The sequence below is a fragment of the Chanodichthys erythropterus genome, chromosome 13 (genome assembly GCF_024489055.1).
Source record: "Chanodichthys erythropterus isolate Z2021 chromosome 13, ASM2448905v1, whole genome shotgun sequence".
NCBI classification, from domain to species: Eukaryota; Metazoa; Chordata; class Actinopteri; order Cypriniformes; family Xenocyprididae; genus Chanodichthys; species Chanodichthys erythropterus.
In genome coordinates, this window is record NC_090233.1 from 18,199,212 (window position 1) to 18,226,856 (window position 27,645).

General features: G+C 35.8%; 1 protein-coding gene across 6 annotated transcripts in view; it reads right to left on the reverse strand.

Moving 5' to 3' along the window:
- Positions 1 to 27,645, reverse strand: part of kcnt1b (potassium sodium-activated channel subfamily T member 1b) — a 107,128-nt gene that overhangs the window by 18,045 nt on the left and 61,438 nt on the right. For 3 of the 6 annotated variants that reach the window (XM_067405777.1, XM_067405780.1, XM_067405779.1), the window contains 21 exons: positions 26,907 to 26,999; positions 26,759 to 26,807; positions 25,016 to 25,075; positions 24,303 to 24,377; positions 23,875 to 23,958; positions 22,645 to 22,739; positions 18,481 to 18,661; positions 18,228 to 18,392; positions 17,979 to 18,115; positions 12,820 to 12,883; positions 11,784 to 11,892; positions 10,471 to 10,597; positions 9,923 to 10,072; positions 7,500 to 7,735; positions 5,220 to 5,433; positions 3,506 to 3,611; positions 2,711 to 2,883; positions 2,155 to 2,226; positions 1,928 to 2,062; positions 1,640 to 1,751; positions 852 to 953 (listed from right to left, as the gene is read on the reverse strand). In XM_067405777.1, coding sequence (XP_067261878.1) covers positions 852 to 953; positions 1,640 to 1,751; positions 1,928 to 2,062; positions 2,155 to 2,226; positions 2,711 to 2,883; positions 3,506 to 3,611; positions 5,220 to 5,433; positions 7,500 to 7,735; positions 9,923 to 10,072; positions 10,471 to 10,597; positions 11,784 to 11,892; positions 12,820 to 12,883; positions 17,979 to 18,115; positions 18,228 to 18,392; positions 18,481 to 18,661; positions 22,645 to 22,739; positions 23,875 to 23,958; positions 24,303 to 24,377; positions 25,016 to 25,075; positions 26,759 to 26,807; positions 26,907 to 26,999 — 2,539 coding nt within the window. Of the gene's footprint in view, positions 1 to 731; positions 954 to 1,639; positions 1,752 to 1,927; positions 2,063 to 2,154; positions 2,227 to 2,710; positions 2,884 to 3,505; positions 3,612 to 5,219; positions 5,434 to 7,499; positions 7,736 to 9,922; positions 10,073 to 10,470; positions 10,598 to 11,783; positions 11,893 to 12,819; positions 12,884 to 17,978; positions 18,116 to 18,227; positions 18,393 to 18,480; positions 18,662 to 22,644; positions 22,740 to 23,874; positions 23,959 to 24,302; positions 24,378 to 25,015; positions 25,076 to 26,758; positions 26,808 to 26,906; positions 27,000 to 27,645 lie in introns of those variants that run through there. The other 3 variants (XR_010896869.1, XM_067405778.1, XM_067405781.1) reach the window with 3 other exon arrangements.

Below are 27,645 nucleotides of genomic sequence, written 5' to 3' on the forward strand. Positions count from 1 at the left end.
CTCACAGAAAGGTATCAGCTTTCTTGAGTATCAAATGTGTAGAGATACAAAAATAAAATGCACTTTTTATATTATTATATATTAAAATGTATTACATTTTACTACTTTTGATGAGCAGTCAGTTATACAGTGTTGTCCAGGAGAACATGGCTGTGTCCGAAACTGCCCCCTATATCCTTAAATAGGACACTATTTAGGGGACAGCCATTTGTAGTGGTGTCCGAAACCATAGTGGATGTTATCGAGTGCACTCATTCAATCCCATAATGTACACAATACTGAGTGTACAACTGATGTAAGCTCAATGGCTAGAGAACACCCATAATGCACTGTGAGGATTGTGCTGAATGAATGAATTCCCATGTCTGGCCAGAAGATGGCGCCTGCATCCATCCATTTTCCAAAGTGCTGTGAGCTGCCAGTTTGCTAAGTTTCAAATGATTATTAAACAGAAAGCACAAACTATGCAAAAGCGGCAGCCCTTCCGGCACACAGTGTCCAATTTCACTCACTCGTTTTCATTCACTCCTTTAAATGGACTACAGTATATTAGTGGACTAATGTAGGGAATAGTGAATTATGGTATAGTGGGCGATTTCGAAGCTTATTACTTACTGCTTATCAAAATATGTTTCGTAAATAATTGTTTTCTGGTCAAAACATGCATATAGTACCACATGATACTTAGATTACAAAACTATTAAAATAATCATTAATGATATACAGTCATGTAGTAAATTTTTTTCATAATGACCCCACACTTATGAATGGTAATGTATTAGAATGCCATAAGCAACTTTTTCATATTTTTGTACAGAATTAGCAGAATTTGCATCTGATCTATTACTCACCTGGTAAAGGAGAGTATCCAGCATACTAATACTGAACACTCTGCCTGCAGCGAATGGGAGGCGGAACATGAATGCCAGATTGGAGCCCTTATCTCTCTCTATCTGGAGAAAAGGGAAAAAGATCACAACAAAAGATTGACGGAACTTTCCACTGCTGATGATCTGAGATTTTGAGACCATCTGGCAAGTTGTGATGCAGTATTATCTTAGTTTCAGTATTTTCATTCTTTTGAAGCATGCAATCACCACAAAAATCATAAATCATACTTAGGAATCACTCGAAAGATTCCTAATGGACCATGTCATAATACATTTGTAGCACTCAAGCAAAGTTATTTTGTATTATAGAAAAGTTTGAAATGGTATTAATCTTAATGTTAGGCCTGGTTAGAGTACAATTAAATTGCCTACTGGCAAGGAAGAAAAAATTATTAACCCAAAAGTCTGAGATCACATTGACAATCTGGGACTCAAAATTTAATTTAAAACTGAAAATAAAAGGTTTTAGGATTTTGGAAAATAAACAAAGAAATTAGCAAAACAATAATTTAGCTTATTATTTCTGCACTATTTCTAGATCAAATGTACCCCATGATATAAGGTTTTACACAAACTCAAGGAGTTCATGAAGCTTGAATTAAATCAGCTTGAATTTTTCAATTCAACTTTTCACTAAAGCTTTTAATGACATTATAATTTGCAATAATTAAAAGAAGAAAAGCAAAAGCACAACTCAGACGTTTGGACCCCAATGTAAGTCAAATAGTGTTTCTGTTAAGATATGAGACCTTTTCGAGTTTGGAGAGAGCCAGGGAGTAGCAGTCTTTGGCACGAAACTGCATGAATCTCATATTAGAAGGATGGGTTAGCTCAGTGATTATGCTGAGACTAGGAAACAACCTAGTAGAGGACACAATAACAGGAGAACAAAGACGAAAGTGAAGTTTTGCAGGAAAACTCAGCCAAGAAAGTGATTAGTACCCAATGCCATCATGTTTCCAAATGATGCTGAAAAAAAGACAAAGACAAATACAACCAATTTGCTAAAGTTATTAATGTTCAAGCATAAAACGGACCTGAACATGGTCTGCACGTTGACTATGGTTTTAGCGTCTGCCATGTAATCTTCTTCTGCACTCATTGTGCTCTCTTTATCCACCACCACCAGGTTATCAGCGTAGATGATGCCACACTGCAGCAGGTTATCCAAACTATGACAGAAACCAGCACAAACCCACCATTCAGTCTGGACTAAGAGCAAATTTAAGGATGTGTACATTTACTGAAATGTTTAAAGACCTACTTGTCTATGGTACCAGCCATGTAGTACACCATTGGGAAACAGCAGATGGCCTCAAGAAAATGATTATCAGGCCTGGAAATGGAGGGGAAGAGCAGTTTGACAATGCTAATCCATTCACAGCTGCAGTTTTAAAGTTCTTAAAGGCTTGGAACTGGCAAACAACCTTATAAAAATGTATTCTCAGGGTAAAAGTTTGTGCAAAATGCATAAGCAGGTAATTGGAAAAAGGTTTTTGACACATCTCAGAGTTGCTATGGAAACTCTGAGGAAGAATCTACAATGTGATGACAATTGTGTACATAATTTTGCTTTACTGAAAGGAAGAATATGCGTAGCATAATGAACATAACACTTCTGAAAGTGTATAGCATTAGAGAGCAAGATAATACATTAAGATGTGCAGAAAACTGCAAACATTTCCATCTAATGCACAATAGAGTATGAAAAGCAGATAAAGAAATTTGTTTTTATGCAGATATGCCTGTAAGTATTTTTTAAGTGGAAAAGTCAGGTTAAACAAAGTCTAAAGTCATCACTATGAACAGTAGCAGCTCACTCATTATCCAACAGCAGCACAATGGGATTCAGCTCCTTCCTGGGTCGGTAATAGGCACGCAGCGGCACTATGAAGTTGTACAAGCCGTTTCCCGCTGTCTCAGCAGAAACGATTATCAACTTGTTTTTGAAACCATACGCCTTGGCATCTTCAAAACTATTGTGTCGACAACCCTGAATCAAACACAAGTAAAACTCATGATGCACTGAAATAAATAATGATATCTGATTTAAATGTACTGAGGGATTTAACAGACTAAATTAAAAGAATACATTATGAAATTGATGGGTTTACATTAATATTTAAACATAGAGTATCGTTGTTGCTATACATCGATAAAAGTACAATAAAATGAAAGCATTAATAAATAAACAAGTCATGAAAAACATTTATTTTTTTATAAAATGACAAAGTGAAATACCTGAAATATGCCTTCAAATGAAATGAAATATGAACTGAAACACCTTAAATAAAATGTAGCATACAACATAAAGCAAACAAATATAATATGAAACTGAATACTTGCAATCAATAAATATAACCATGATGAAAATGGCGTAAACATAAATAAATAGTATGTGAAATGTATTTATGTAAAATGAAAAGAGACCTTTAATTATTTAATTTAGACTGTTGAATCCCCCCATATAAATGCATTAGCACAACTACACACACAAAAAGCTGTCAGTAAATACTTCTTGGACAATTCCTCTTTCATTAAACTATCCCATAACAATGAATTAAACTGAATCAGAATATCAGTATTTCAGGGTGAATTAAGAGTAATACACTCACTTTGTCAAGTCGTAAACAACAAAATGGCGCCTTTTGTTGCAGAAGGTGGCAAAGAGTTGGGGAGCTTCCAATGTAAGGGGAGTTTGGAGGGTAGCCTTTAATACACCTTGAAAAAGTAGAAGGATATAAAATGTCAAAAGTCTGAGAGTGAATTACAATAAATTATTTTAATTAAAATGCACAGAATATACATCAGTCAAACTACAAAAGCTTTATTTTTGAAAGCATTGCATGTAAATGATCAGTAGAGGGCGCTGTGAGTGCACTAAACATTCAGCAGCTCCGTACAACAGGGATGTTCACGACTCATTCTGTCCACCAGAGGAAGTATTAGGAGACACAGGAGCAGAACAGAGTCCTGCGGCGAGAAAGTCTCAATGCTGTTCTGTAAGAGACTTATCTTTAAACTCTTTATCGTTGGTGTGTGTGTGGTCCTGGTAAACCCTATGTTGTGGGGACAAAATGTCCACAAATGTATGGTAATACCACAAATCTTTGACCTTGTGGGGACATTTTTTGGTCCCCGTGAGAAAAAAAGGCTAATAAATCATACAGAATTATGTTTTTGAAAATGAAAAATGCAGAAAGTTTTCTTTGAGGGCTGTGTTTAGGGATAGGTTAAGGGTTAGGGGATAAAATATATAGTTTGTACAGTATAAAAATCATTATGTCTATGCAAAGTCCCTATAAAACATAGAAACCCAACATTGTGTGTGTGTGTGTGTGTGTGTGTGTGTGTGTGTGTGTGTGTGTGTGTGTGTGTGTGTGTGTGTGTGTGTGTGTGTGTGTGTGTGTGTGTGTGAGAGAGAGAGAGAGAGAGAGAGAGAGAGAGAGTGCACATGTCTCTTCTGGCTCTGACTGACATTAGAAAAACGCTGAAATCATTCTGCAGCGTGACTGCTGAAAGGCTGATAACTCCTAATATATTTAAGGTTCATCTGATCTCCCTGAAAGCAATTAAATGTAATTCAACAATCGCAATAGAGAGAGTGCACAGTAAGGAAATAACTAGAAGTAATTGGGATCAGTACAATTTTCTTTTTTTAAATAAATTAATAGTTTTATTCAGCAAGGATGCATTAAATTGATCAAAGATTTCTAATATTACAAAAGATTTCTACTTTTACTTCTTTTTAACTTTATATTCATCAAAGAATTCTGAATTTTTTTCATGGTTTCCACTAAAATATTAAGCAGCACAACAGTTTACCAACATTAATAATAATAAGAAATGGTTTCTAAGCACCAAATCAGCATATTAGAATGATTTCTGAAGGATCATGTGACACTGAAATCTGGTGTAATGAAGCTGAAAATTAAGATTTACCATCGCAGGAATAAATTACATTTTAAAATATATTAAAATAGAAAACAGTTATATTAAATCATAATGATATTTCACAATATAACTGTTTTACTGTATTTTTTGATCAAATAAATGCAGCCTTGCTGAGCATAAGAAACTTATTTTAAAAACATTTTACAATCTTAATGACCTCAAACTTTTGAACGTGTAAGTGCATAGGATTTTATTGGTCATTTTATCATCCACTGACGATTTTATTAACCTTTTTTCTTTTTACTTTTTTTTCTTTTACTAAAGTAAAAGCACAGCTTCACACAACAAGCCGAATGATTGTAGTCTCATTTGCTGTCTGTTTAAAAAGTCCCTGAGAAACCTCATTCATTTTGTGCTTTTGACAACATTATTTACTCTAAGGCCAGTGCTCCTTCCTCATCTGATTGCATGGTCTCATCTTCTGAGGGGTCACTGAGAAGATCACAAGGCAGGATGGCAGAAGAATCGGCGATCTCCAGCACAGGGGCAATGCTGGGTCTACGACTCCCAGCTCCGTTCTCCGTGGGCAGAGCCAGTTTACTGCTGTCAGCCGGGGGATCTGGATTCTGCAGGTCAATTGCCACAGTTCCTGCAATACAATACAAATGAGCCATGAGATTGGAGGTTTTTCTTTTCGGTTTCTGGGAAGATGCAGGATGAGGAAATTCATATAGATGTGTTCACCGGTCTAAAATTTGTAGTCTGATCCGATATGTCAGCTGCTTTTGTGCAAATTTGAGTGCAATGAAAACGGCCCAAAAAAATATTGCAATATGAACATCATTTTTGCCGACATGACTCAGAATTGAGGTAAATTCCAGTTCATTTCCACCAACGCATGAATAAAAACTGAAAAAAAAATTGTGTAAATTACTAGGAAAAATTCCTACATATAGAGTAGATAGTATGAATGTTTAAATATAGCATTTCATAAACCCACTGAAGTTGACCTCAACCCTGATTTATTGCTTTTTATGAATAAACACTGATTTGCACATTTCAAATCAGTGCTTTAAATTGCAACCAAAAATCTTTAAGCACCGTGAGGTTTAATTTGAAAATGATTCTGAAGGAAAATTCTGCTGTTATGCAGAAGATTGTTCTGCTGTAAAGGGCTAGTTCACCCAAAAATGAAAATTACCCCATAATTTACTCACCCTCAAGCCATCCTTGGTGTATATGACTTTGTTCTTTTAGCCATACATAATCACAGTTATATTTAAAAATATCTTGGCTCTTCCGAGATTTATAATAGGAGTGATTGGAGGATGAGATTTTGAAGCCCAAAAATGTACATCCATCCATCACAAAAGTAATCCACACAGCTCCAGGGGGTTATTAAAGGGAATTGATGCGTTCGTGTAAGACAAATATCCTTATTTAAAACTTTATAAAGTAAAATAACGAGTTTCCGGCATGACAGCCATATGCATTCAACTCTAAAAATCGTTAACTTCCGCAACGTAGTACACAATGCCATGACGTTCTAAGCTATGTCCTACATTATAATGAGTATTACGTAATGTTATTGTGTCCTATGTAAGTTAATGCTTTTTAGACGCAAGTCGAATGTGTATGGCTGTTGTGCTGAAAACTCATTATTTTACTTTTTTAATTTATTTTAGTTTTTCGATTTGCTTTAGAAGGCCTTTGTTAACCCTCCGGAGCCATGTGGAGTATGTTTTATGAGCAATGGATGCACTTTTTTGGGCTTCAAAAACTCATCCTCCAATCACTGCCTGTGACTGCCATTATAAAGCTTGGAAGAGCCAGGATATTATTTAATATAACTCCGGCTGTATTTGCCTGAAAGAAGAAGTCATATACACCTAGGATGGCTTGAGGTTGAGTAAATCATGGGGTAATTTTCATTTTTGAGGGAACTATCCCTTTTTTGGGGGGGGGGGGGGAGGGGGGTCTGTGAAGAAAGGTTAATGGACTAATTGATTATAATTGATTATGTTAGAGCGTAGACCAGGGATATTTTACACATGCAAGTGCAGTTACCAAGCCAAATTGGGGGAAAAAAAGAAAAAAAATCTTCATTTTCTAGGTAAAACACCCTGCAGGACAAAAGACTTGACCTGTGAATTCCTAATGGAAATGAACGGGAGAGAAAGGTTTCTGTAAATGTTAACATTTACACAGACATTCACTAATGATGTCTTATGATTTAACTGTGATTTAACTAATGCTAAGGAAACCACATGCTCAGACTTACCATATGAAGTAGACTGATCAACTTCAACAAAGGAAAAACAATAAAAGAAAGTATATTTTATCATGAGCATGACTTGAAAATTCTTCTATATTTTGATAGATTCATCCTGTTATTGCTACTTCTGAGTGTTATTTTCACACCACTAAGTGGCATATGGCAACCATATGGAAATTGCATTAAACCAACCCTGCGGCTGCACTGATGTAAACAAATTAAAACTTGTGCTTCATTTGTTTAGCTGTTATGTAACAAAAACAACACCATTAATGTTTAAATCAGTAATTATTTTGCATTTCCGCTTGGTGCTGCTAGTGGCACTAGTGGCTACATACTGAAGCTTTAAAGAAACTTGTTTTTTAATTCAACCCTTAGTCTGATGATTAAAAGTTTGAAGACTTCTGTTAATTACATGACTTTCAGAAAGGTTCCCTCACCCATGCTTGCGATGATGCTTTGCACCGGGAGACGAGAGGGAGCGTCATACACGCCGGTGGCCGACAGCCCTTTGCTGTGCTTTTCCTCCTGTTTGAAGATGAAGGCAGAGTTCTCCTCCTTAGTGATGTTAATGTAGTAGCAGGTGTCTGTGGCAGACATGATGTGGCGAGGACCGGGGTTCAGCAGTATGCTCTTATTGTCTTCTCTTTTCGTGCCAATTAGGCAGACACCGTACCTAAGGGAAAGGTGATTGTGGTGTGTTTAGCATGGAGTTTAAAAGGAAAAAGCATAGTTCTAACTCACTTTTATTTGAGATGATCTACATCCAGTTCCTGCTTTGGGGATTTTTATTATATTACATTCAACTTCAAATTGTCATTTTGCAGAGTACAAGTAAGCCAGAGCCAATATAACACATTATCATCTAAAAAGCATCTAAAAAGAAGTGCATAATATATCATGTGAATAAGTACTGTACTGTATAATAATAATACAGTACTGTATACACGAAAGTAAAGTGAAATTGACCATTATAGTGCAAATGAGATTAGGCAGGTACAGTATGAGCCATATAAGACTGAGCACACTACTGTATATATCATGTAAGACTGCAAATATCATGTGTCTATAAGATTTTCATTTAGAGAAATTAATACTTTTTTTCGGCAAGGATGCGTTAATTTGACCCTTCGCCGGGAGTTTGATTGACAAGCGATGTGACCAACGCCGAATCCGCCATTTTGTTCCACAAAGCAGTCAGGAGTTGGAAGATTAACCTCGGTGGACTTGAACTTGAAAAATGGTGTGTATTTACGTCTTTCCACATTTTAAACAACATTCCTTCTCATGTTCATTCATGTTTATTTGATGCTTTAAATGAACTAGTAGGAAGAGATTATTGGTTCACAAGCCGCTTGATCTGAGGCACTACAGCAATCTGTCAGGACACAATAAAAACAGCCACAAAATGTTTTTTATTGTTCAGATTTCTTAAAAAAATACAGTTTGAAAGCTGGGACTTTGTTTAATATCATAAGTAACTTGCTCTGTCTTGTCTGTCAACGTGTTGTCAATGTCCTCTTTGCTCTGCAGTGTATTTTTCACTGCGTGTGGCGTGACAGCACCATGGCTTGTCGCCAAAGCAACAGTAACTAAGGAAGGAGGGTCTTTGCGAAGGGTCAAATTGAGTACAGACTTTTATATTGCTACAAAAGATTTCCATTTCAAATATATGCTGTTCATTTAAACTTTATATATATATATACAGTTTAATGAGAATAATCCAAAATACAAACGTGAACACGAACAGGAGCAGAAACGTGACTTGACTTGACTTGACTTGACTAGACTTAATGACTCACCGACAGCAGGTTACATTGACAATACATGACAAAGGAACATGGGGAAGACACTGGCTATAAATACAAGAATTATGAGAGCACATGACTAAGACAACCGATGGGGAAGTGCCACAAGTAACAAGAGAACCAATGACAAAACAGAACAGAGAACCACAAGACTATAACCAACCAATAAGAACAAGACACATGGACGGGAGAACATGAGGAGCAAGGGAAACATGACACAACCAAGCAACATGAAACAAACTACAAAATAAAAGACATGAAAACAAAAACATGAACACCAAACCAAAACACCTTTGACATATATATATTATACTACTACTACAACTACTAGTAGTATTATACTAGTAATAATAATACTAGTAATACTAATATCACTACACTACTACTTCTACTACTACTACTAATAATAATAATAAAAATGTTTTTTGAGCATCAAATCAGCATATTAGATGATTTCTGAAGGATCACACTGAAGACTAGAGTAATGATGCTGAAAATTCAGCTTCGACATCACAAAAGATATTGAAATAGAAAACAGTTATTTTAAATTGCAACAATATTTCACAGAATTACTGTTATTACTGTACACTGTATTTGAGTTTTACTTCCAAAAGTTGAGATGACTTTATTTAATTTTGTCAATTCAAATACATCGGACAAATCAATTGGATAAATAAAATAAATTAAGTTTTAAGGTTTTACAGTATATTTTTTATCAAATAAATGCAGCCCTGCATATTAGACTGCTTCAAAAATATATAAACATTTTACTGACCCCAAACTTTTGAATGATGGTGTAAGTAGGGAATGTGGTTAAAAAATATCATGAATAAAATTCAAAAAGGTGTAAAATGCAAACAATGGTGTGCGAAGTGGCAAAACTGGAACAGAAATATGTGCACAATACAAGCATGCTTAGTCAATAGATGAGTTTTTTAACACATTTAAACAAAAAATGTAATATTTTGGGGAGGGTTTATAAAAAGCATCATTTCACACATCCGAACAGTGAATCATGCAGATAAATAAATGTTAAATGTTCCACAATCACTCACTTTTTATGCGCATGGAAGGAGGCATAAGTAAAACTCTTCCCATCATATTCGCCAAAGAACTTGCTGTCCATCAAACGGATGTGGTAAACTTCATTCCCCGAGCAACGGCCATACGTCCTCTGCCACTGTTCTGGAGATGTCTGTCCCTCCCTGAAACCCCAACCAGACAGTTAAAATGCAAGCACAAAGATAACACTGTTATTATATATATATATATATATATATATATATATATATCTGATATTACAGTTATTTGGGGATTGTTTGAGATTTTTCTTTATGAAATGGTTACCTCAGCAAGTTCAGAATGATCAGTCTCCCTCAGACAAATGTTTACAGAAAGTTTAATGGCATTGATTGGCTCTCCTAGCAAATCTGCTTTGACTAATTATTTGTGACACTATTATTTGTTAGGGATCACAGAATTGGAAAGGTTATGTGAGGAGCCATTATTCATTATTAAATCCTTCAATAAACTAAACAGCATTTCAGGAAACACTTCTCGTTACATCAGTGTCAAATGAAAGAGGAAAGACATCAGTACTCACTGTCCACGAGACGTGTGTACCAGCAGTGTGACCAGGGTAGAGGTGGCTGGACACACACAGTTGAGGGCCAGCATGGCATACTTGAACTCCTCTTCACACACCACATGATCTGGAAAACAAAACATACCTACACATAATCTATGTGAGAATAATATAATATAATATAATATAATATAATATAATATAATATAATATAATATAATATAATATAATATAATATAATATAATATAATATAATATAATATAATATAATATAATATAATATAATATAATATAAATTCAGTCTCACTTTCAATTTTACAGAATGATCAGCTTGAATGTTCTCTTAAAAATGAAGGAATTTCAAGAAAACAACTCTCAAATAACAAAGCACCAAGCACAGATGGGCTCCCTGCTGAACTCTATAAACACTTCTATTGGAGACATTATGAAATTAAAAACTCCTCAGTTCCAGCACATTTGTGCACTGCCCTAATCTCAGAACTTCTAAAGCTGAACAAAAATCCAACGTTACCACCAAATATCACTAATCAACATGGCATCAACATCATCAGAACAGCAATTCAATACTATTGCTATATTGCACTGGATGACTCCTATCTCAACATATAGATCTAGAATATAATTCAGTGCAACAAACACACATAAATGAGAAACTAAACAAGAATCTTTCATTTTTAGAAGTTTCAATATGTCAGTGAGTTAAAAAGGTTTCCTTCTCCTTTCTCCATTATTTACCTTTCTCAAGGTGTTTGAATTAACACATTTTTTTTATTAATACATGATTTTATAGCACACAAAAGCATATATTAATCCCTCTAATACTACAATCTCTCTTCTTCAGCTAAATGAACACATGTAAAGGCAAATGCAGTGACCCGAGAGGTGGAGGCCACACTACACTTAGAAAGCGGATACTCATAACCATGAAACACTTCAATGAAGATGAATAACTTTGGAGGTGAAGAGCGTAGAATCAAGATGGATCTATATTTATTATTCATACAACAAACACACACAAGCTACAACCATATATACTACATTCAATAAGCTCCAATTGCTAACAGATTGTCTAATCGTCAGGACAGTTTTCACATTTTACACTTTTATTGACATTTAGTGACATGCTTATAAATAAAAATACATTTAAATGCTACTTACTTTTTAAGTAAAAAAGTAAAAAGGACTATATAAAAAGAAAATAAATTTAAAGGACATTTTGGTCAACATTTTTCTGAAAAATCAACAAGAATAGATGAATGTTTACTAACTGCATATGAAATTAATTGACTTCAGGAAGGCAAAAGACTCACCTGCAAATTTGACATGGAATTTGTTCTCCGGTTTGAGTATCTGGACATATAGAGGACAGTTTGGAGCAAAGTCCTTCACAGCCCAAGCTCGCAGAATGGTTTGATGATCCTATAAGAACAGACAGAATTCTTGCAGTGTCATGATATGAAAACTTACATTATTTAATATTGCCATTAATAGTAGATTAAGTTCAGGAAAATTAGTTGATAGAGCAGTTTGTCCATTTAGGGCTACTGTAGAAGCATGCCAGCGCAAAATGGCGGCTTAACATGTAAGTCTCTTTAATTAATTGATTACACAAATATGTGAAGTTTATAGCTTATGTGATGTATGCAATTTTTGTGTGCATTAACAATTTATAATGGGTAAGCCTACAATATGATAGATTTTGAAAGATTTGAAAGATGAAAAAAAAAAGTATAATTTTGATAAATTATGAAGAACATTAACATATAGGCTTCAAATTTCTCTTTAGCTTTAAGACTACTTGCATTCCATTTAAGATTTCATGTTTATATTATGGTTCATTTTAAAGGTGTCCCCTGAATGTGTCTGTGAAGTTTCAGCTCAAAATACCCCATAGATTTTTTTTAAATACATTTTTTTAACTGCCTATTTTGGGGCATCATTAACTATGCACCGATTCATGCTGCGGCCCCTTTAAATGCTCACGCTCCCTGTCCAAGGAGCTCGCGCTTGCCTTGAACAGCATAAACAAAGTTCACACAGCTAATATAACCCTCAAAATGGATCTTTACAAAGTGTTCGTCATGCCGCATGTCTAATCGCGTAAGTTCCGTGTTTATTTGGATGCTTACATTTGATTCTGAATGAGTTTGAGGCTATGCTCTGTGGCTAATGGCTAATGTTACACTGTTGGAGAGATTTATAAAGAATGAAGTTGTGTTTATGAATTATATAGACTGCAAGTGTTTAAAAATGAAAATAACGACGGCTCTTGTCTCCGTCTTCTTGTTGCAGCACTAATAACTTTTTTACTTTTGGCAAGGAACTATATTACAAGGCTATATTTACAGCTGCGGTGCGGTCCACTTCATTTCTGCTGCTGAGGATGAAGCACGCCTCTGCATCGTCCATCCTGCAGGACACAGAACATCATTACACATCAGTGTCACTCAGAAAGGACACTTCACTATGCTACTGAAAATCACTATGCTACCTTCTATCTATATTACCCATGAAGTGAATTCCTTCAGAAGGACTGCACATAGGTAATAGGTAATTATAGCCATCTTTCTCAGAGTCAGTACGCAGGGTCAATTTCATGGTATACTAGCCTCACGTCCAGCATATCACTCTAGCGTTAAGTTGTTTCTTCTCATTGACAAAGTAATATTCTCTGGTTTTCCCACTCTTACTGTTTTCTGGATGTGTTTAAGGTTCCAATTAAGCAGAATCTGTGACATGCTGTCAATTACCACAGTAAATCATTTTGACTCTTCCCTTCATTTGTAAAAGCAAGCAAAAATTGTGTGTAATGCTCAAACAATGGAAGTCTGTGGTGTATGCCATTGCAATGGGATAAATGTCTTAAAATACACACCGCAACTAAAGTACAGCCACAAGACACTGCTAAATCCAGCGTCACAAACACTATCTATCCTTACTGTGAGACTGTGTAGATCAGACCACTTATATTTGTAAATCCACATTGTGCAGTAACAGACTCAAAAGTTATTAAAAATGCAAAAGCACACATTCACATAGAGTGCAAATGTAAAAGCTTTACATTTATTGGTGCATTAAATTACAGTTACAAAATAACTTTTGTGTATTTGGGGAATGTACAGTATTGTGAGATTACTAAAATATGTATTTTTGCATTTTTCTGCTTGAATTGCAGCATGCATTTGTGAGAATCTTTGATACTGTTAACTCCTTTAAAGCAAAATAAAACTGTGATGTGAATAATCTCTTTGGAGCTTGAGGGAAATTATATAATGACAACAGTGATTGTGATGCAGCAGACAGGAAAAATATAAATCCATTTCCTGATTTTAAGAGCCTACAAACAATAACCAGGCAAAATCTACTATACTACAATGATTTATTAGTGATGTACACCATGTGTAGATATATCATCAGTTTTATTATATTATAGTATATATAATTTTGAATGGCCATCAAAGCAGAAAACTGTTTTTGGGAAGCAGCTGGTATAGTTAAAGTATCTAGCAGAGAGTCAGAATTGACTAAACGGTTCTAACCAGCAAACCCACAACTCCTTGGTGACAAATGACCTGTGCTGAAATGGCAAGTTTCATGACATAAATAGAAGTGCTTTAAAAATATGAGCTGCAGTGCACATTTCTGCTTTTAAACCCTCAATGATGCTTGATCGCATAGACTTCCATTGAGTCAATTACTGCAAGAAAACAAATCGGCATTGGCATGTCAACATGTCACAGATGCTTTCAATAGAGCTTGTTTAAAACCCAAAACATTTAAAGCCTAAAGACATACTGTGAGGAATAACTTACTGGCAAAAGAAATGAAAGCACTCACAACATGCATTATTCACCCATTAATATGCAGCAGCAACAAACACATATTAAAAGCAAGAAAGCATTTTTTTTTCACATAGAGACTTTTAACAACAAATGCAATTTCATCATGAAATCCTTTAAATTTCTACCTTCCAATTACAAAACAGAGATTATACAACTGGCCAGGAAACTTGGCCAGAAAACTGACTGAGTTTTATGAGAAATTCATGCACTGGAATATAAAGTGTGCATATTGAGACAGATTTGCTGCATTTATAATGAAGGAATATAGTAGGATTTTAAATGCAGTTACATTGCAAGAAAAAGCACATATATTATCCTTAAATTTCAAGGCTGCTTTAATAAGGAACAGATGGGCTTGAGACTGGTGTCAGGTTTGGCTCTGATGGTGAAGCTTGCAGGTTTACTCTTCAATTTTCCACAAGACTAATTTAGTTTTTTGGGAGCCTGTCCATAGCTTCCATTTGGAAACAGTTAATCAGTACGCCTTTGCTAGTTTAAATTATAGAAATGCCACATTGATGTACTGTATATCATTGTTAAAATATGACATCATACTTATAACTGAAGTTTACTAACAGCTCTTTCACTCTTAGACTCTGAAAAGCCAGAACCACAAGTTGTTTTCACAGAGAGGATTATGCTAATTTAATTAGCTAAACTGTTTAGCCTGCCATTAGGCCAAACCTTACCGGTGAAGCATTGCTGTGCACTTTATAGTGAGATATAAATCGTCCACCACAATTGCTGTTTTAAATGGCGTTCTTGCAAGTTGTACTATTGATGTTTTAAATTTGATAGGCAGTGGGACTGCGAATTGTCTTGTTTAATATAAAACTGTCAATTAAAGGACTGCACACCAGTCCTTCTTCTGTCCTTAAATATCTTTGGTGAATGTAACTCTTAAAATACTGATGAATGCACAAGAGCTCTCGCTGACAGGCTACATGACAAATTAAGGTCTCTGACACTATTAATCTCATTCCAAGGTCAATTCTCAAATGCTCTCGGTAATCTAGTCATAGTATTAATGTATTTAAAAAGTACTTGAAAGGATGAAATCACTGGCGGCTACAGATAAATTTGCAGAAATACTAGACTGATCTCTCTATCAATTTAATGGCTCTCTCATAGACTGAAACACAGAGTCAGAACCTCAAATCGGTAGCGGCCCTGGCTCACTTGGTGCCCTAAATTAGTAGTTTTTGTTTAGTGTGAAAAAGAACATTTCTGACATTTTGTTCCAGATGAGACAAAATGACACGAGTTTTGTGGAACACAAGAGTAGATATATAATCTGTTTAAATTAAATGACATGTGGAAAGTGTGATGGGATTAGACTGACTAAATTTCAATCATGACAACTCTATTGAGTAGTTTTGGCACGTTAATGAATGTGGGAATGTTATTTTGGTCTTGGTGGACTAGATCTTCTACGCACATTGTTGCTGCTGCAGAGCAAGTACAGATTTGCCACTGCCAATAGATACACAGAAACGCTGCTGTGAACATGTAAGTTATGCTGCTGCTGCATAAAAAGACATAGATAAATCCCATAGCAGATCTAGACAGGTGGAGCTGGGGGAGGTGGAGGGTTTCAGAGGAACTCTGTTAGCGTGCTGCAGGACTAGTATACAGCGAACACTAAACCAGACTATTTAAATGTTGAGCAAGCAATCTCACTGGCTGCAGAATAAGCAGAGGCCAAAGGGCTTGTGCCATGTGGTAAAGATGCGATTGCTTACAGTTTGCAAGCACCATCTAGAGTTCCATGACTGAAATAGATATTTAATCAGCTTTTTTTAACCGACAATAATTGTTCAACTTCATTATCAAATATTCTTTTTAATTACGAAGCTGAACATCTGAAAATCTTGAAAAAATCTGGAAAGCATGACACTTCTGTAAAGGCCTATCCAAAATAAAAATTTTCGTAGCTCTTGTATCATCTTAGTTTGAACAAGAGCAAAATGCATCCACATATAACCAATGGACTTTTTAGGCAAAAATAAACAATAACACTTTATTTTAGGGTCCAATTCTCACTGTTAAAGGGATAGTTCACCCAAAAATGAAAATTTGATGTTTATCTGCGCATCCAAGATGTAGGTGACTTTGTTTCTTCAGTAGAACACAAATGATGATTTTTAACTCCAACCGTTGCCGTCTGTCAGTCGTATAATGCGTGTCAATGGCAACTCCGTCTATAAGAGTAAATAAAATTTGCATAGACAAATCCAAATTAAACCCTTCAGCTCGTGACGACACATTGATGTCCTAAGACACGAAACGATCGGTTTGTGTGAGAAACCGAACAGTATTTATATAATTTTTTACCTCTAATACACCACTATGTCCAACTGCGTTCAGCATTCGGTTAGTGAGGTCTGATCGCTCTGACAATGGAAGTGATGTCTTGCGCTTATACTTCAATGATCGTGATCTGACCTCACTAACCGGATGTTGAGGGCAGTTGGACATAGTGGTGTTTTAGAAGTAAAAAATTATATAAATACTGTTCGGTTTCTCGCACAAACCAATCGTTTCGTGTCTTAGTACATCAATGTAATTTAATTTGGATTTGTCTATGCAAGTTGTATTTACTCTTGTAGATGGAGTTCCCATTGACGCATTATACGACTGACAGACCGCAACGGTTGGAGTTAAAAATCATCATTTGTGTTCTACTGAAGAAACAAAGTCACCTACATCTTGGATGCGCTGGGGATAAGCAGATAAACATTAAATTTTCATTTTTGGGTGAACTATCCCTTTAAGTAATTGCTTATTAGCAATTAACTATTACTAGGATATTGGCTGTTTATTAGTACTTATAAAGCACATATTAATGCCTTATTCTGCATGACCATATTCTACATCCCTTAATCCTACCCAATACCTAAACAACTACCTTACAAACTATTCACTCTTTCCCTGCCATTGATGGAATTTTCCATCTTTCCATGTTTTCACTGTTATATGGTAGGGGGTGCTATTACACATCTTCTGAAAGAGTACTGAATATCCTGATCAAAACACAGGCCAAGAAGAAGCAGAAACAATCGATAGCATATGTAAGCAGATACATATGTAAAATAATGTGATCATCAACATTAAATAGCATATAAATCAAAACTGCCTAACATTAGCGAATTAAATCTCGACCCAGGATGAGCTATAGGACTGTGGAAGCTTTGGGGGTGCAAACTGAATTCAATCTACTCCATTTATGTTTTGATCATCGTTCTGAATCTGATCCAGACAAAGTCTTTGACAAAAACCCAATTTTTCTCAGCTTTTGGCTCAAAATGTTGCTTTTTTTTATTAAACTTACCCACACTTTAAATGTTGATTAAAAAAAAGAATGCATTAAGCTAGAATAAAACTTTTTTTTGTTTGTTTAAAAAAAAAAAAGGGGGGGGGGGTCTGTTCTTTCTTTTGACATATTGCATGCTCAGATATTCATAAAACAAAATATTCTGGGGGCCATGAAAGTTTTGTGAAAACAAAAAAATGCTAGAGCTGGCAACTTTTTTCAAAAACGCTGGAGGAGAAAGAGTTAATAAGCAGTAATGAGGAGTTTATTGAGGCAAAAGTTTTAAATAATAGTTAGTTAATAGTGAGAATTTGACCCTAAACTAAAGTGTGATCAAATAAACAACCTACTTGGCCCTCATCAGGTCTTGGTCCTTCAGTGCAGAGCCTTGGAGGTAGATGACACGTTGAGACCACAGCGGGATCTGCAGTATACGCCGCACCTGGATGTCCATCTCCGTGGGACAGAGTATCACCACATAATAATCCTAGACATTTGAGAAATTTTTTAATACCACCATTACATACTAAGCTAGATTAGCATATTAGCAATACACAGAACAATAATAAGCGCTCACATATACAAGTTTATGCATGTACCTGTAGTCTCGGGTGGGCATAGAATTCATTGAGGAAATCCATTAGCAAGTCTATTTTGAGTGAAGTGACACATAGAACCACATGTTTCTCTGTCTGAGCACGATGTCTGCTGTAGTTTCCACCTGACTTCTGCCTCTCCATCCAAAGATACGCCAACTCCTCAAACTGGTGTTGAAATGAGAGACAGAACGTACTGTGTAAACGCAGTAAATTATTACTAGTACTTATTTTTTGATTGTGCTGTTCGTGACACCTGTAATGGCAGCACAACCAGAGCAACGCAGATCATGATGACCACCAGTAGCTGAGAGGGCCAGATTTTGGGTGTGACGTCTCCATAACCAACAGTCGAGAAGGTGACGATGCAGAAATATAAAGAGTCAAAGAGGGTGAGACTCTTTCCTGCCCGCTCCAGGTGCTGAATCCCACAAGCCCTAAAGAGCATTACAAAACATTTCAGGAAACGATTTCGAAAATATAGATTACTTCAAATAATTTTAGCATCAGGAGATTTTTATAGTTTTATTAGAAAGACACTTCAAGGCTCTTTCCATGAATAGGATTCAGTTGAGCTGCTCAGTCATGATGTCAATTTGTAGGCTTGCCCAGAAGGCCATTTTACCATGGCTCCCTCAGGAATTTCGAATGGGTTTTTAAAATAGTGATTTTCTATTTGAGTAAAATAAGGTCTGTGGTTAAGCATTATTTCAAGAGACTTTCTCATTTTGTTCTAAAAAATTAATGAGACAGAGTCATACCTCAAAAGGGAATTTTAAAACCACTGTGTGCTTTATAACATTAATTTAATTAAAAATATAAATACATTAGGACTATAACAGCTGTCTGATTCATCATGTGAACTCACATTCTGACATAGTTGTAGTCCTTAGGTAAACACTTTATTCTGACATGTCCCTTTATATTGGTAAAGATATATGCAATTATATGCTAATACAGAATAAAAATAAAATGGACTAATGGGGATACAAATGAGAGGTTAATTTAGCAACTGTAACAGACATTTTGTTGAAAAGCAACAAATTTGACTTTCAATCATTTCCTTTGATTCATTAATGCTTACAGAGTGCAACAGTTGGGTTCCAAAACACCAATTACATTCTTTATAGAGAAAGTGTTTTTAAAGGTGCCCAAGAATGCTTTTTCACAAGATGTAATATAAGTCTTAGGTGTCTCCTGATTGTGTCTGTGAAGTTTCAGCTCAAAATACCCCATAGATGTTTTTTAATTAATTTTTTTAACTGCCTATTTTGGGGCAGCATTAACTATTCACTGATTTTGGCAGCGCGCCGCCCCTTTAACTCGCCTGCTCCCTGCCACACGAGCTCTCGACTATATTACAGCGCATTTACAAAGTTCACACAGCTAATATAACCCTCAAATGGATCTTTACAAGATGTTCGTCATGCATGCTGTATGCATGCTTCGAATTATGTGAGTAAAGTATTGATTTTGATGTTTACGTTTGATTCTGTATGAGTTTGAGGCTGCACATGTTTAAAAATCAAAATAGCGATGGCTCTTGTCTCCGTGAATACAGTAAGAAACGATGGTAACTTTAACCACATTTAACAGTACATTAGCAACATGCTAACAAAACATTTAGAACGACAATTTACAAATATCACTAAAAATATCATGCTATCATGGATCATGTCAGTTATTATTGCTCCATCTGCCATTTTTCACTGTTGTTCTTGCTGGCTTACCTTGTCTGTGCACAGATCCAGACGTTAATACTGCCTTTCCTTGTCTAATGCCTTGAACATGGGCTGGCATATATGCAAATATTGGGGTCATACATATTAATGATCCCGACTGTTACATAACAGTCGGTGTTATGTTGAGATCCGCGTGTTTTCCGGAAGTCTTTTAAACAAATGAGATTTACATAAGAAGGAGGAAGCAATGGGGTTTGAAACTCAATGTATGTCTTTTCCATGTACTGAACTCTTGTTATTTAACTATGTCGAGGTAAATTCAAATTTTGATTCTAGGGCACCTTTAACATAAAATGCTGTTCAAGATAGACTTAAAGGCTACGTTCACACTGCAGGCTGAAACGACCCAATTCCGATTTTTTTGCCCCTATGCGACCTGTATCTGATCTTTTCATGACAGTCTGAACGACACAGATCCGATCTCTTCAAATGTGACCCAGGCCACTTGGGTATGTGGTCCTGAATCCGATACGTATCCGATCTTTTGAAATGCGACCTCCGTCTGAACGGCCAGACCACATGTATCCGACCCGTACGTCATTGATACACTACAAATGTCATAATTGTGCGTTGAAGTAGGCGGGAACGAGAAGATAAACAACAACCATGGCGGACGATGCTGCTGAGACCAGTCAATGGAAGGGAAGCGAGGTCACAGATTTAATTAATATTTGGGGTGACAGCTCTATTCAGGCCAAACTCGAGAGCTCTTATCGGAACCGGGCGGTTTACGAAAACATTTCCAGCAAAATGGCCGAGCGTGGTTACAGACGATCCTGGCTCCAATGCCAGCGAAAAATAAAAAGCCTCCGAGCCAAATACAAGGAGGTTAAAGCCTGGAACAAACGAGGTGGCCGTCTACTTCCGCAAACAACGAGTGACGTCGTTGACCGTTGCGTACTCTTCTGCGCATGCGGGTCACTTTTGGGTCATTTCACGTTCACACAGGAGATCACAAAAGGTCGCATTTAATTGAAAATGTGAACGGCCTTTTAAAAAAATCGAATTTTTTCAAAAAATTGGAATTGAGCATTAAGCCCTGCAGTGTGAACGTAGCCTTATATACTTAAAGGTGCAGTCCGTAAGATTTGCTTCTTTGTCGCCATCTCTGTTTGAAACCTGCAATTGCAGTTATATGTGGAATTATTATAGTTACGTGCGTTGTGTATCAGAACAGCTCCTGAGTGCGGATGAATCTAATATTTGCTGTCAGTCACCACATCAGTGTGGATACTGTGCTTCGAAAACACAGATTCTAAGTCTTGGAAGTATGACCAAAATAAAAATGTTCACCAGAAAATGTCATCTGATCAAGTAAGCAACATGTCTGCCACTTTTGTTCTGACCAAAAAGGCCTATTAGGCCTACAATAAATCATGCTGCCAATTGTGATTAAATCTAACAATCGCTTTGCTCGGAAACCGTGTAAATTATTATCACTGTTATACTTTATCCTCAAATTGTTAATGTTAACAACATCAGCATTACTATGACTGTGTATTTAGTGTGTGTTAGCGTTACCTGTAGATTTCAATTTCTGTAGCCACTCCGACCGCATGTGTTTTGCTTTTGACTATGGGTGAATCTACAGATGATTGTCATTTGGACCTTTCTGGATTACAATCCACCATCAAAATAATAAGTTTAATTATTTCAGCTGCTGTGAGAAAATGCTATAAATGATCCGCTACAAGCAGCATCCTCACAAGATATAGCTACTCGGACTCCTTCCTTTCTGTTTACAGACGAGACATAATGACGCAAAGACAAACGGCTGCATGCTTGAATTTCCCACAAAAACCCACTAGTACTGCTCTTATTATAAAACATTATTACAAGCTTACCGTTGTGAATCAAGCTAAGGTAAGGAGATAGTTTTGAACACTGGCTGGTTATGTACTTGCTCAAAAATTGATTTTGGATCATTTTTAACCAAAAAAAAGTTACGGGCTGCAGCTTTAAAAACATAATATATTGTAAAATGTTATTTACAATAAAATAACTGTTTTATTACTGTTCATTTATTTTAAAATGTAATTTATTATTATGATGGCAAAGCCAAATTTTCAGTAGCCATTACTCCAGTCATCAGTGTCACATGATCCCTCAGAAATAATTCTAATATTATCAATGTTTAAAACAGTTCCTCTGCTTAGTATTTTTGTGAAAACTGTGATACGTTGTTTTCGCGATTCTTTGGATTCTGTTTTTATATATGTGTACGCATGTATAAATTTTTATTAAAAGATTACAAAAGATGTTCATTTCAGAGCCTTGTACCTTTGTCTTTTCCTTTTGCTTTAAAACAAAGTTTGTGATATTGTGATTCATCTCAGAGATGGGTTGGTGGCTTACATCTCTTTACTAAGGATTCTTTTTAAATCCCTACAGAGAAAATGAATGGGAAAATACTTCCAGAAGCCAAACTACTGAAAAAGGGGAGCCGTGACTGTTTTGCTCTATTAAATACTTAGTAGATTTTGTTCTATATTCCTAAAAAAATGGAAGCATATTGATTTGACACTATGGGAAAAGAGTTAATTTGGATTAACTGATGTACATTATTGATCTGGATGGTTAATACATCCGAGTGTGACTGTTTCAGATCTGCAGCATTAGATACAAGCCTGCAAAAGGCTAAAGCCCCATCAGGGATATCAGAGATCAAAGAGCTTTACCCAGTGAAGACCAGACAGAGAAGTGTACAGATCAGAATGAGGACCTGGTTGAACATGGCAGAGTGTGTGCGCTGAATGGCACGATGGAGATCATTCTAGAAAAGAACAGAGATACAGTAAGTGAAAGAGATCTCTTCTGTCAGAGAATAAGCCATGACAAGAATACAAGAATAACGCACACAATGAAGGCGACATGAGGAATAAAAAAGCCATGTTCTAAAAAAAAAAAGGCCGCCCATTTATGTTCCTGATTTTAAAAGAACTTAATCATCTAAATTATCTTCCTTTAACAATTATGGTCTAGTGCTCCTTACACAAAATATACAAGGAAATGTAAATGCTCCTTAATAAATGTACACTGTAAAAAATTATTTTCATTGTTTGTTTGTTTTATAACATTTTTTCTTTTGTCAAATCAACTTAGATAATTTTACTTTTTACTTTTTTAAGTTAAACAAACAATTCTGCTTTACAGTGTACTGCTTAGCTATATATGAGATATAGGCCTACATGTATGTTAAAGGGATAGTTCACCCAAAAATGACAATTCTGTCATCATTTACTCACCTTTAAGTTGTTCCAAACCTGTACTAGTTTCATTCTTCTGCTGAACACATAAGATATTTTGAAGAATTATGGTAACCAATCAGTTGATGGACCATATTGACTTCCATAGTATTTTTTATTTATTTTTTCATTACTATGGAAGTCAATGATCTAACATCAACTGTTTGGTTACCCATATTCTTCAAAATATCTTCTTTTGTTTTCAGCAGAAGAAAGAAATTCATACAGGTTTGAAACAACTTGAGGGTGAGTAAATGATGACAGTATTTTCATTTTGGGTGATCCTTAATTATCATCTCTCTAGGAAAATATGTAGGAAAGTATGGGGGTAAAACAGAGAAATCTTCAAGACACTGTCACATTTTAGTGACTGTTAACATTCTTATTTACCAATATCTTTGCTAAAAGCATTTGTAAAAGGACATTCCCCCTGCCAGGTTTTCTCTGGCCATTTGACCCGACCATCTGGCAGGGAAGGGAACGCTGGCACAGTCTCAGATTTTACTCATTGATGATGCATTTTCATTTGTCAAGTGCATAATGAAGTAAACCTTTCCAGCACAGCAATATCATCAAACAACTTCGATGTTATTCTACTAAGACACCCAATATGATTTCTCATAGTCATGTAAAATACACTACACAGCTGCACAGGCTACTTACAATCATATTCTCCAGCGCTGATTTGGCAAGCCAACAATTAAGAAACACAGGAACAAAAATGTTTCTTAGCGGAGGCCAAAAGATCTACAAAAATAAATGAATAAATCAATTATAATAGAAAAGCTGTGTTCCACTCCATAGCTTTTACATCTGTAATGCCATTAACATAAAAAAAATTAAACAACATATAATTTGCTCACAATTACTGCAGGTCAAAAAATGGCTATTTGTTACTTGTCTAATTGTTATTTTCAGTAATAATCATTCCTTCTCATGATTGACTTTCTGGTATTAATGGCTACTTATAAAATTAGACTTAGTCACAACAATATAACAGTACTCAACAATTACTGTACTATCAACAATAATTGTTTGATGGCAGCAACTGGATGCGTGCTTCTTTGTCCACCAGAATCTTCATCACTTACTGTAATTATAAATGGCACTGTATTGATCATCTCAATGATGAAGGAGATTTGGAAAATCTGCTCCCAAATGTTCCCCTAGAAATGAAATAAATATAAGTTACACTGCAGAAGCATTAAAAAGTACAAAAATGCACATTTAAAAAAAAAATCACAACACTAAAAAACGGTATGCATCTGTCATAAACAGTATATGACACTGGAATTAGTGTATCCCAAATTATAGTGTAATAATAATAGTATGTCAAATGAAACTTGTATTGTAAATACTGTCATTTGTGGCTTGACTTGAAAGTCTATGTATGAGGATTTGAAAGTATGTATGTAAAAGTATAAATGTGTGTAAAACAGTTTCTTATATCCCACTATTGTGTAAAGAGACAACTATAGGCCAGACATCAACTGACTTCCCAGAAAAGTGTAAACTGCCTAAGCAAGGTATAAGTGGGCAAATTGGGGTGCTGCCTTTAATTACAACAAATATTACATTCAGCTCCCAACAACAGATTTTATCTTGATAAATCAAAGAAGAAACAGAAAAACAATTTAGAGGTGTTTTTTTTTCTGTTGAAAGAGAGGAACACTTCCGATTACAAGGAAACTGAAGAAACAAAGGGATCCTTTAGCAACCCAAGAGAAGCTGAAATGGTCCGATTTAATTTAGATCAGTGGTTAGAAAGCTCACAAGGGCAGAATAATAATGGTAATAATCTTACCTTGTAGCTGAGATACACAAGGAGCATTGCTTGCAAGAAGCTAATTAAGGCCACTGTCACCTGTGGTGCAGGAAACATAATCATCATTTTGATTAGCAGAGTATCAATATCAGTGTATAATGAGATTGTAGGAAATAACTCCTATCAGAGTCTGAGTACCATCAGAGTGAAAGATGCAATTAGTAGTCATAAAGAAATGTGAACTGTGATGTACACTCTTAAAAAATAAAGGGTACTCAATGCAAAAGCCTCCTGGGGTCTGTCCTGTGCACCCATAGAACTGTCTGTCAAAAGAAGATTTAAACAGACAGACAAGACCACTGAGAGGGTAATAATTGGGGCACTGCTTTTCACTGTTTATATCACTCTGTTAGTCTGTGTTCCAGTCAGTAGTGGTGAGTATTTTTCATTTGTATGCAGGTTATTATGCCAATTAAAGGGATAGTTCACCCAAAAATGAAAAGTTGATTTTTATCTGCTTACCCCCAGCGCATCCAAGATGTAGGTGACTTTGTTTCTTCAGTAGAACACAAATTATGATTTTTAACTCCAACCGTTGCCGTCTGTCAGCCGTATACTTTGTGTAAATGGGAACTCCATCTATAAGAGTCAAAAAACCAGGACAGATAAATCCAAATTAAACCCTGCGGCTCGTGACGACACATTGATGTCCTAAGACACGAAATGATCGGTTTGTGCGAGAAAACAAACAGTATTTATATCATTTTTTTACCTCTAAGACAACACTATGTCCAACTGCGTTCAGCATCCGGTTAGTGAGGTCAAAAAACGCGCTCTGATGACGGAACTGATCGCTTGCGCTTTGCTTCAATGAGTGCAAGAGATCACTTCCGTTGTCAGAGCGCGATCAGACCTCACTAACCGGATCTGGAGAGCAGTTGGACATAGTGGTGTTTTAGAGGTAAAAAAATATATAAATACTGTTTGTTTTCTCGCACAAACCGATCGTTTCGTGTCTTAGGACATCAATGTGTTGTCACGAGCCGCAGGGTTTCATTTGGATTTGTCTGTGCATGTTTTTTTGACTCTTATAGATGGTGTTACCGTTTCAGTACATTATTTGACTGACGGCAACGGTTGGAGTTAAAAATCATCATTTGTGTTCTACTGAAGAAACAAAGTCACCTACATCTTGGATGCACTGGGGGTAAGCAGATAAACATCAAATTTTCATTTTTGGGTGAACTATCCCTTTAATGGTGAGAAGACAAAGTCTTTATTAGAGAGTCATTAATTCACTCAACCTATTCATTCAAAGCACATTGATTCATTAAGGAGCCAAACAAGCGACTGAATGTGTTTGGATTACTAAACCAATTAGTCCAAATGCAACACAAGTGACTATGAGTGAGTCATTTGAGTCATTCACTCAAATGATTAATTCAAAGCACCTGATTCATTCAGGAATTAAATAAGTTACTGTTTTTATATATGTATTATTGAATCATTCACTCAAAAAATTTTTTGATAATATTGTGTCTAAAATGTAACTCAATATTAAATTTTTGTTTATTGAACTGATTTATAAAAGCAATTCACCCTCACAGTTGTGCAGACAGTCTGAGCTAGAAAAAAAATCCAAAAATTGCTTGTTGTACAATCTAAAAATATTCTTTAAAGTCACATGGTAATTTTTTTTGGGTTATAAATGGAACCTTTATTTTTAAGAGTGTAGTTCATTAAAAAAAAAAAAAAAAAAAAAAAAAAAACATCTTAATCTACCTGTATTGCCCATACAGGAACTCTCCTATTCACCCAAAATATTAACTCCCTTCAAGAAATACAGCACAAGAAACACAGAACAAGCACACTTTAATTAGTTAAGTTTATTTGTGATCTGTCATAATATCTGAGGTCAAACAGGACTCACCAGTTTATTTGCGTGGGATCTGTGGTCAGGTTTGTTGTGTAGTTTGCACAGGCTTTGCTGCAAAGGGCATCTGTGATGTTTGTGCAGTGTTTCCTAAAGTCATGATAACAGGCAGTTAGTACACAACAGACATAAAAGTGAAAAAAATCAGGGTTGAAAAGCTGAGGGATCATGCCTGCTGGCTCTGACATAAATGACAGCATGAGATGGACTCTCTCTTATTTGATTGCTGCTAGTAGGGCTCCCTCTTCTCTGCCAGCAGGCATGCACACAAGTGCCCACAGCTCTCAATCTACCAATCTTTGGGTCTGGCCCATGAGGAGTCATTTGAATGCACTCAGTCTTCCCCAGGAAGTTATAAACACTATCTTACATGGCGTGTGTTTGAGGACTGGTGCACTCGTAATGGAGTTATTTCTTTTCAGTGTGCGGTGAGTGATATACTGATATACTAATGAACAATGGTAGGGGGTTTTCTAATATTAAAGTTTATCTGGCTGCTATTTCAGCTTACAGTGTAGGTTTCAAAGGAGCTTTGGTGGGACAACATCCTCTTATATGCTGTTTTATGAAGGGAGTGAAGCATTGGAGATTAGGGCTGCACAATATTCGGTTATTAAGTCATGCTGCAGTGCTTCCGGGTCCAAACAGATCTCATATCACAAGAAAACAACAAATGGTGCTAATATGCACACACGATGTGGTGTTATACTTCCAAAAAATTATAATCATAACCTTT